Genomic DNA, 11,203 nt, shown 5'->3' with positions numbered 1-11,203 from the left:
ACTGACCTTATGGAAATAGAGAGTAGAATGATGGTTACCAGAGGCTGGGAAAGGTAGTCAGGGTGTGGGAAGGATAAAGAGGCATTGGTTAATGGGCACAAAAACACAGTTAGAAGGAACAAAATCTCACATGCACAATAGGATGACTATAGTTAACAATAATTCATTGTATATTTCAAAATACCTAGAAGAGTCAATTAGAATGTCTCTAACAAAAAGAAACGATAAATGCTTGAAGTGATGAATATCCCAATTACCCTGATTTGGTCATTTCACATTGTGTGCTTGTATTAAAATATCACATGTACTCCATAAATATGTACAACTATTATATACCCACAAACAATTTTTAAAAGCAGAAAAAAAATCTGTCTGCCTTTAAAAGTTTGGAATACCATATGAATTTATACAGTATATAGATATATCAAAATGAGTCAAAGGAAAGCTGGAATTTCTTAAGGTATCAAATGGCCCTATAACTATCACACATACCTGATTCATATTTTTCTGGTTGAAACCAGCCCATAAGGACATAAATTCTCTACATAACAACCAGAGTATCTTATTGCTGCAGATTTTGCTATAAGGTGCCTTCTTTTTCTTATCTTCTAAAAAGAAACCTTTGGTACCAAAAAAAGCCTGTGAAGGTAAATAATAATTGTCTTTGAATGAGATAAAATATTTGAGAACTACCCATATGACAAGGTATTAGTAACCAGAATATGTAAGGAGCTCAAGTCAATAGCAAAAACAACAATATGCCCAAATAGCAATAGCAAAAAAACAAAATTCAAGAATCATCTTCAGAATTCTTGACATATCCTTCATTCTAGAAATGAGCCATGCTTTGGGGATCTATTTGTACTAGCTGATTCAGTCAAGGAGACCAAATTATTGAGGAAAAGTGACTTAGGAATCTATCTCCAAATGAGGAAGATTATCAAATATTATTTACAAGGAGATTGCAATAAAGGTCCTCAACCCCAAATTCACATCTCCATAGTGAAATTTCCCTGTATTCTGCCCAATCAGTGCTTACCAAAATTTCTTTCTCATTAATTGGTAAGAAAGGCAAAACAGTTTCTTCTTAAGGTCAAATAATACTTTGAATATGAGGGACAATCGGGGCTTTCCATATTACCCACGCGCACATTGCATTCGAGTACTGTCTCAGATTAGCTAGTTATCAGGCTGAAAAAGTAGAGAATGGTGAACCCAAGGGAAGGAACCATTGAACAGAAAAGATATGATAATGTCACAAAGATGGTATAATTGAAGTAGTAGGAATATTGACCATGGGAAATGTGAAACTGAGATAAGCCAGGAACATTATTTGCCTTATTGCTGACCTATGTAGGAAGAGCAACACATACAACAGATACATGTATTTACAAATAGATGTATCTATCTCTGATTTTAATTTAACAAATTAGTTTGCTCACTCTACCCAAATATAGAAAGCATTAAAAGATAACTGATATCAACACATTTTGAAACAAACTAGAAAAGCTCTTGAATAAAGAAATTACATCATTTGTGGTCTCAGTAAACAATACAATAAAACTATTGTCAGACCAATCATTAGGCCCTATGAAAATTCTTCTTTGTGTTAGCTCGCAAATAATTTTTTTCCATTTCTACCACTCCACCCCAAACCAAGGGCTCATTTTCTTACATATGAATTATTTTGGTATTCTAACTGGTCACCTTGACTTCAATTTTGGCCTAAACCCATTTTATCCATCATCCCAAATTCAAAGGCCAATTTGAATTTTATTAAATGCTATGTTCATTGTGGCAATGACCTTTTTAGAGAAACAAAAGCAAAGGGAGAACAAAACAAAACAACCCTTTAATAGATAAAATTCCAAATCTACAGTTGGCAACCAAATGACTTTTTCAACTCTTGAAAAATAACCAATAAATATTTGAATTAATATTTGATCTGTAATATATTTAGACTTTGGAATCTTAGCTTTAATAAATTAGGACAATTTCCCATATTGGAAGGAGTATAATAGGTTTTTCTCATGTCAAAGTTGGACACATCAATGATTACAGGTAACAGTGTCTTTCACTTGGGCAATGTGAATTCATTGACCTGCCTGACTAAATGGAACAAAATACCAGAGAAAACAAGAAAAATCTTTGTTGTCATATAGCACTCAGCTCAGATAGAAATTCTGACATACACTTAGCTCTGCTAATGACCTCATGTAGTAAATTGTTTTACAGAAACTGTAGATACTACGGCACAGACATGCGCACACATGGGGGCACACAAACACAAGCACGTGCCCACAGAGTCTAAGTTCTATAGATTTTATCTAAATTTCCTACTTGTACTTTACTGCAGATTTGAAAATAATAAGGATTTATGATCCAAAATGAGATCCTTAGGTACATTTTGGTGAAAGGAGCCTACCTTGATTATGGAATTTGGAAGTCGAAAAAAACTGGTAAAAATGCTGGTTGGATATTTGAATGAGATCACAGGACCCAAGGCAAAATTCATTTTGATTCTTTGTGCTAGTTCAGGCATGGTGGAAAAGGCTACAAACCCTGGGAGAACAGGAGACAAGACAATCTTGTAAAAATAAATACTTATGTAATGTTTCTACCAAAAGCGGGGCTCTGCTTAGTCATTTTTCCTTCTATTGCAATCATACTGGGGATGGACTAGAAGTCTTCTGAGTTATTCTGCAAAGATAATCTGCCTTCAGTTGTCTCTGCTCTCAAGTCGCCAATTTTATTTTGTTCTATTTATGGACAATTTGACCTGGTTTGGGGAAATGGAGTAGCTAGCAAGGGAAAGGTGGGGGTTAAGCTGCCAGAATAGCTACTGCTGTGTGAATTGAAAGCGTCCTTACTTCCCAAGCATGGGGTAAATGCTGGCAACATTCTCATTTCATCCCTAACTCTGAGATGCCAGAATGAATCACAGAACTTCCAGAAGCAAATAATCAGTTCACAGGAGGTGAACTGATTTCTTTCTCCAGCAACGCCCAGTTATTCCAACAGGTTTTCTTTCCCACTATGGAATGAAACTTCACTGCTCCCAGTGCCTTGCTGGATGTCTATCAACCCTCCAAACTCTTCCCTGGTTCCAAAAAGAAAGGGGTTTCCCCTAGTGTTCTCAATGGCCTAGTAGAAAAGCAGTAGCATTGCACATCTTTATATCTCTGTGAGGATGGAGATCAGCACCATACTGGGTAGGCTAGGAGGAATATCCATATAGTTTGGTTTCCAGAAGTCCCTTCCTGGGCTTCCACTGGTGTGTGTGTAAACACTTGTTGAAACATTAAAACTGTCTTGGCCAGAAAAAGAGGAACTGAAATAATTGACTGAACAATTGATAAAAAGACTCTGAATCCGGAATAGTACTTTCTCAGAGGGTGTTTGGAAATATGTGGAGATGAGATTTTTGGGGTCACACTGCAGAACCCTGTTAACATTTAATGGGTTGGGACCTAAATGTCCTACAAAGACCACTCACTTATGCTCCTTACATAAAAAATTTCTCTGTCCAAAATGCAAACAACATTCACTGAGAAACTTTATGCCCTAAATATAACACAGAGAACAGATAATCAAATTCTCTGTTTTCTTTGCAGATCTGTCCAAGTCCTACCCACTTTTCCAAAACCAACTTAAGTTATTACTTCTGTATACCATTTTTTCCAGAATCCTTACACATACCATTGGTGAAGTCAGATACACCTGATTTGAATCTGTGTTCTGAACTTGTGTTTCTTCTTCTCTAAGATGGAGACAATAATAGTCGGGTTGTTTTGATGATCAGAGAGAGATACTGTGGGAAAGGTCCTGAACACAGGACCCAACACATAACAAATGCTCAATAAGTGTTAGATATTATAGTATAATTATTTGCCTATTAGTGGCATTTGTGATCTCCTATGAGTTTTTGGATACTTTTCTAGTATATGCGCTCTGATGCTAACTGCCTAGTTGAAGCTTTGAAAGTGCCTATCAATATAAAGTACTAATTAATGTTTGTTACTGATGATAGTGGATAATGAAAATATTTCCCTAAATTAAAATATTACATTTTCATGTAATTTATTCCCTTAAAATTGGAAACTTTGGTGGAAGTTCAATTACAAAATTAAAGCTTTTATTAGTATGGTTTCCTTTGAACTTTTATTTGGAACTAGATTATTGATTTCATTCAAAACTATCTGAGCAATTATTAAGAATTAAATTGTCAACTTAAAAAAACCTTAAAAATTTCTACATAGTGCTTACATTTACTTTCTATTTAACAAATATGAAATCACACACTAAATACATAAGCTCAATTGATTTATTATAGTAAGCTTTGTGTGCCAACCCACAAACAAATATAACCATGTCTTTTCAACATGTTCAAATGTAAGTATAAGCACCATCCTTTTATTTTTAAAAAATCCTATTTGGATTGTGAGAAAGAGATGATTGATGCAAATTTATTATGTTTCAGCCATATTTCATGGCATTAAACTTCACTTTTTCATCTCAGAGGGAATCTAGAAACTTACTCTGCAGAATTATTTCTTTGAATTTGGAACACATTTTATTCCTGGGAAACTGCATCACCATTGCCAATATGCTGCTGTGACCAGAGACCCAGGAAAGGTTTATCCTACACATAGTCTCTGCACTGCAGGCTCACAGCTACTTAGAGTACTAGGGTTATTCCCAGCAGAGCACAGAGAATTGAGGGCACTATAAGTAGCAGTTACTTTATTCTAACATAAAGGTGAACTCTTGTAAGACTCTGAGAACATTGACCCTCAAAAACATACCTATTGTAGTGCCAAGTGAATGTCCAATGAAATGCAATTTCTCCTGACCAGTTTTATTTATAATGAAGTCTATTATTCCTGGGAGATCGTATTTGGCCATTTCATCAAAACTGCAAAATAAAACAGGGGCTTTTATAAATACTGGCAAGTTTAAGTTTAAAACTCAGAGCACTTGCTCACTTCTTTTTTACACACAGAATTCTATGCTGTTTACTTCGATTCAGTGTATATCACATTTATTTATCCAATTAAATGCAGGCTATTGAAGCTTTTTGTTTTTCTGCATATATACATTTTACTTCCTCATGAGAGGAGCACTTACAAGATTGTGTATGCTGTTTGAATTCAACCCTATGATTCCTCCTCTTCCTTCCCTTCTCTTGCTTCTCTTTGCCCTCCCTTTCCCCATCTAGTTTGTGTGCTTCTACTTCTGACTCCCCCATGGGGCTTCATAATTCTTAGCACCATTTAATACCCATCTTTGGAAATTGGACTGTTGTAAATCATGATTCTACCATTTATGAGCTTTGCAACTCTTGCAAAGTTACTAAAATGCTCTGAGCCTATGTTTTCTCTTTTGAGAAATAAGCAGGGTAGTTCCTGGTTTACAGGGCTGCTAAGAGGGTTTAATAGTATGAAAGAAATGACTCTGGCTACTAGTAGGCACTAAGTAAGATGATGTAAGTAGTAGTATTCCTGTCCACATAGATATATGGATATATATTTAATATATACCAGTATTCCCTAGTACCAGTATTTTGTTCTTCGGACAGGAGGAACAAAAAGGCCTATATAACGTTTAATCAAAGCAGGTATTCCATAAATTAGAAGCCTGTTTTTTAAAAGAACGTGAGGATATCTACAGGTTGGGACTTCCAAGAATAGGAGAATTGTTGTGATGCTCCTGGAGACCAGTGATAATATTTCCTGATGCTTGCCCCTGCCCGGGAACCATAACATTTTACTCTGTTCCTCTATTCTTCTCAAACCTTCAGTGGGTACTAAATATTTTATTAATGTGATAGGAATACACACTGCTCTAGCAGCAGGTTTGCAAACCAACAGGGAGCTTAGGCCTGAAAAGAGAAAGTCTACTGCAGGCATTAGCCTGTCCTCTGGTGACAGCAGAAAACTTTTCCCTTAAAATAAACAATTAAAATATCAAAAAGATTCTTCTCCATTGACCATTTACAAGGTTTTTAAAAACCTAATATTGGAGTTTTCCTGAAAATGATCCTATGTGCGATCTCAATCACAGTTTCTCTAAATCAGTACAGTCCTGGTCTAAATCATCCTTGCACAGTGGATTACCCAGGAGAAAAGACTTGTAATATCACTAAAATGAACATAAGCTTTGTGAAGTCAGGATTTGCTTTATTCTCTGTTCGAATGTTCAGAGCCTAGAATAGTGCACACCGTAGTCACTCAGTAAACACTGGCTGAAAGAATGTACACATTGGTCATGAAAATTTCCTGAGCTGTCTCCCTGTTTGGACATACTTTTAATGCATAGAATTGATAGAATTGGATGTTAAAATGATCTTGTTGAAATGCCATACTTTGCCTGTGAGAGAATCAGTGAAAATCAAAGCTTCTTGCTGTTTCCCTCTTTTGAGATGTTAACAGAAACTGCAAGGAGCTATATGACTTCAACGGTCAAAGATGATTATTAAGAGCATCCATGTTATTTTTTTTTTAATGCTTCCAACTTCGCCCTTCAGTTTTCTTAGCTATTATTTACCTAAAGGCCCAGAATTTCTCGTCTGTCTCTGAGAGTGTTTTGTGTCTTCTTGACCAAGTGTTTCCCCGACTGTTTCCCATCCATACATCATAACCTGCATCTGCTAGAAGGAATCCAAGGCTTCCATTGGCATAATTCTCAAGCCAGTAGGCATTGTCGGCAAACAGGGCATGCTGCATATACACAACTGGACGGGGACCTGGGGGAGAGAGGGTAAGATGAGACAGGGAGAGAGAGAGAGAAAGAGAAAGAGAGAGTAACTTATGGTAAATAGAGCATGTCAGAAACATTACAGAAACACACACATACACACAGGGTAAAACAAAAACTGTTTTCACTTTTCCCTTGTTAGTAGTATAGAGCATTATAATCACGTAACTTCAGTTTATTGAGCACATACTTTGTACCTAGGTGCTATGTTGACCTATTTATATGTATTAGCTTACTAAATTCTTACAACTACTCTATAAACTAGCTGCTATTTGGAGAATCCTCATTTTATAGATGTGGAAACCAAACCTTATGTAGTTAAGTAATTTTCCCAGAGTGACGCCCAGGTAAGAAGGCACAGAGCAGGGACTCAAACCCCCTTCTTTTTTATGTCAAAGCCTGTACTGGTAACTGCTCTGCCCTATGTATTTGTATATACAAACTTCCTGGGTGTGGTTTACAAAGATGTGAAATGTATCATGCTTACTCAAGTCCTATAGCTCTTCCAGGGAGGAAGAGGAGGTGAGTGTAAGTGGATACTGATCGGTTCCTCACCAAACTTCTATTCAAATCCCCATCCTTTGCCCAGTGGAGAGCATTCAAAAACTACAATAGTATACTCAGCTCAATGTCCTTCTGCCAACTTTCAGATGCCTGAGGAAAAGAAGGTATTCAGGGAGATGCAAAGAAGCAGGGCAGAAGGTCAAGTAAGGCACTATAATTTAATGACTAAGAGCACAGGCTCTGGAGCCAGGATGCCTGGGCTTAAATTCTGGTCTATCAGCTTGCTATATGTGTGCTTCAGGCCTCTTAACATAACCAGTTGTGCCTTAATTTCATCATTTGTGAAATGGTGACTATTAGTGGTACCCATCTCATATTGTTTATGAGGGGTTTGCCTGATTTAAAATATTTAGAACATTATATCTAATAAATGACCTTTAATTCTAAGTCTTTCCAAAGTTATCTCTCCTTAAACAAAACCTTTTCCATAAAAGTTTTCTCCTTTTGTATTTCATAGCTCCCTCACGCCTGTACCTGGGATTGCCAGGTTTAGCAAAAAATAAAAAGAAAAATAAGCAAAAAGATCCAGGATGCTCTACGAAATTTGGATTTAAGATACATAGTGAATAACTTTTTAGTATATCTTAAAATGAGACTTATACAAAAATTATCTGTTGCTTATCTGACCTTCAAATTTAACTGGGTGTTTCATATTTTAACTAGTAAAACTATTCATATTGTTCTCATTTTTTATTCTGAAACTGGAGATATAGAGGGAGAGAATGTCAAACATGACTTCAGCTGTTGCTTAATGTGTATGGTGGGAGAAAAGTTGCAAAATGAACATGGTAAGCAGCTGCCAATAAATTATTTGCTATTGAGCCATTGCAGATATTTTGCTTATTCTTTTCTTTTATTCTTCAGAGGCTTTGCAGTTAAATTTTCCATTTTAAGGAGTGTCATTCCCTTGCTATGGCATGGCTGGATCCTCATTCTAGAATTCAAGCCTTATTGACACCATACTCTTTCATTCCATGAACCAGTGTGTCCCTTCGATCAAAGTGTACGTGAATGTTAAGGTTTTCAATCCTGGCAAACTTTTCAGAAATGCCATTATCATTTAACTCGATTTTATCTTTATCCTGCAGAGGGAGGCCCCTTCATTTTACTAGGGGTAGAAGAGGTTCTTCTTGGGTGCCCCACAGTGAATTTCATACAACCCAGCAAATCTCCTCCTAACAATGAAGAGATCCATTTTCCTGGGAAAAAGCAATTTTCCACATGATAAATCAGTAACGAGCTGACAAAATGTGGGCTCCACCTTTCTGTTTACACCCTAACAAGTACGTCTGGTCGCAGTTAGCAAGATCAGTCTTGCTCTTTGTATTTTTAGTTTCTTGTCTGTCTTCAGAGAATTATCAGGAAAAGAGTAACCCTTCCTGTTAACTATTTAAAGACTAATCTAACAATTCAAACCAATTTCGATAAACTCTGTTGAAGCATATCTAGCACTAAATTATTTCTGAAAAGGAGAAGGTCAATGCCGTCCTGCTTTTCAGGAGAGACATAGCTTGTACCTGTGCTCCTAGCATGTCTTTGCCCATAGGGAATTCTGTTGACAAGCAGTATGTACCCATCTTCAGTGGTGACTTCATACTCTTCACTGGGATAGCCATTGTAGATGATTATTTCACTCTGCCCAGCAAAAATACAGTCATTAGCTGAACTTCTCCAAAGGATATCAAAAGGAATTAAAGCATCTGTTGTGTGCCTATTTGGGTGAATTATCTGAAATTTGTATCACCAGGTAACTGTAAAATTAATTTAATAAATAAAGTCTTAATACAAAATAAGTAGAATGTTTAAAAATATCTACTACTGGAAAATATTTTGGGGGGTAGGGGGAACATTTAGCATTGACTCATTCTTTCTGACAAAGCTACATTCTCAAGTCAGTTGTCTTTTGAGACTTCTCTTGGTTTAAAGGTAATAGAACTGTAGATCAGTAGAAGGAAATCATATATATCAACAAATACCTTAATATTCTTAAAATATAAATTCAAAAGGAGAGGTTCTATTTATCTACATAGATAGCAGAATAGCACAGTTTTGGTTTTCATTACTAGAAAGTATTAGTTTTTCAGTCAAAGGAGCACATCTACCTAGCTTGACTCTCGCAAAGGTTAAAAACCATCTACATTTTTATGTTTTATCAGAGATTTCTGTTATAACATAACCTTTCCTAACCTCTTAATCCATTAATCTTGCTTTATTTGATGTTCTTCAAAGTTTTCCATGACTTACAGTATTCATCCACACCTCAGGATTCACTTCATTTTCCAAATCAACTAATCCACCAGCATTTAAGGTTCCAGAAATCAAACAAGTTATGGTCAAAAACAGCCACATCATAGAAATGCCTGGCATAAAACAGTTAATATTCACAGATTATCAATGCTGATTAATGAAATATCAATATTGATTAATGAAATAAAATGATTTTAATGAAATTATTAATGATTAATGAAAACTTGAATAGCACTGAAAGCAGATAACATATAAATGGGAATAAATATAATGAACTAACTTGGAGCACTAGTAATCTATGTTTTCATATAGAAGTTGTCTTGATCATAATCCAGTTTCTAAAATGAAATAAATTTAATTAGGTATGGAGGTATTTTATTTTAATCGAGGTTGAATTGTTTTAAATCTTTGTTTGTCTACAATTTGCCAAAATAGCTAAAGATTCAGAGGACAAGTTTTCATACCATTGGCAAGTAAAAAGTGGAGTTATCTCCTAGTTAAGCCCAGTATCCCACAAAATAAACAAGAAAAATGGATAAATAAAAATTTAACCGAACAAAAAAGCTTATGATTCATTTCTAGTGATGTGACAATTTATCTTGTGGCACACAAAGGCAAATTTTGCATATCTCAATGTACAGTCTCACTTCCTTGCCATAGTTTAAAAGTATGTCTGTTCAAAGGTAAACCAACACTATAACACTACAGCATGCTCATCATATAAGTGCTGCAGCCAAATGGCCTAAATCTGAAGTCCAGCCTCACCACAAAAGAAGATGCCTAACCTCGGGCAAGTATTTTGGTAGCTTTGTCTCTTGGTTTACTTGTTAGTAAAATTAGGACAACAATGTAACCTATCTCATAGGGTTATAGTGAGGATTAAGTCATATAATACATAACATTTAGTACAGTGTAAGTTCTTAATAAACACTTTCACTATTTTTCTTATAAAAGTGAGAGAGTAATATTAGAGATAATTAGTATTACAAATTAATATTTAACTTGTAGAAATTCAGAGTTTACTTTTGAAGCTAAATAGCTTTCCATACATTAGCTATCTGGTTAAAGACAATTTTATATCTGCTAATGTTATATAACGTTTCTAATTGTATGAAATTAATAATAACCAATATCTACTGAGTGCTCTCTTATAGTAGGCATTGCTCTAAATAGTTCACATATGTTATTTAAGTTCCAAAAAACTCCATAAATTTGGTATTATTATTATCTTCATTTTATCAATGAAAAAAACAAAGGCTTAGAGAGATTTAAGACCTGCTCAAGGTCACAGAGCCAACAGGTGACAGATCTAAAATGGACATTCAGGCAGCCTCATTGCAGAGCTCTTGCACCTGACTGCCACTTCCAACTTGCCTCCTGGTTATGACAGATCTTTATCTTACCTAGTTAGATGAGCTTCACCTGCTCCCTCCCAAGGACTCCTTATTGATGAGGAACTTCTGAACTTTTGCTTTTGACATCAGGCTGAAGAGTAAGAGATGGTTACAGTGACAGTTAGAAGCTAGAGAGATGAGAATCAAGAAGCTTGTGAAAAAGGAGGAAGCTTTAGACTGAGACACACACCCAAGGCGTGTCCCTGACACACCAAATGCCACAATGCACTTGCGGGTTGGGA

At 35.7% G+C, this 11,203-nt stretch overlaps 1 protein-coding gene across 1 annotated transcript in view; it reads right to left on the bottom strand.

Annotated features, from left to right (window-relative positions):
* LIPN (lipase family member N) overlaps positions 1-11,070 on the bottom strand; it is a 20,135-nt gene extending 9,065 nt beyond the window's left edge. The window contains exons 1-7 of the mRNA XM_017510109.2: positions 10,971-11,070; positions 9,565-9,680; positions 8,838-8,955; positions 6,547-6,745; positions 4,806-4,915; positions 2,426-2,562; positions 493-639 (exon numbers count right to left, since the gene is read on the bottom strand). Of these exons, the coding sequence (XP_017365598.1) occupies positions 493-639; positions 2,426-2,562; positions 4,806-4,915; positions 6,547-6,745; positions 8,838-8,955; positions 9,565-9,672 (819 nt within the window). The 5' untranslated portion in view covers positions 9,673-9,680; positions 10,971-11,070. The remainder of the gene's footprint in view (positions 1-492; positions 640-2,425; positions 2,563-4,805; positions 4,916-6,546; positions 6,746-8,837; positions 8,956-9,564; positions 9,681-10,970) is intronic.
* Between the last annotated feature and the right edge of the window lie 133 nt (positions 11,071-11,203).

The sequence above is a fragment of the Cebus imitator genome, unplaced genomic scaffold (assembly GCF_001604975.1).
Source record: "Cebus imitator isolate Cc_AM_T3 unplaced genomic scaffold, Cebus_imitator-1.0 Scaffold431, whole genome shotgun sequence".
Classification (NCBI taxonomy): domain Eukaryota; kingdom Metazoa; phylum Chordata; class Mammalia; order Primates; family Cebidae; genus Cebus; species Cebus imitator.
This window is presented reverse-complemented; position numbering and strand designations above follow the sequence as displayed.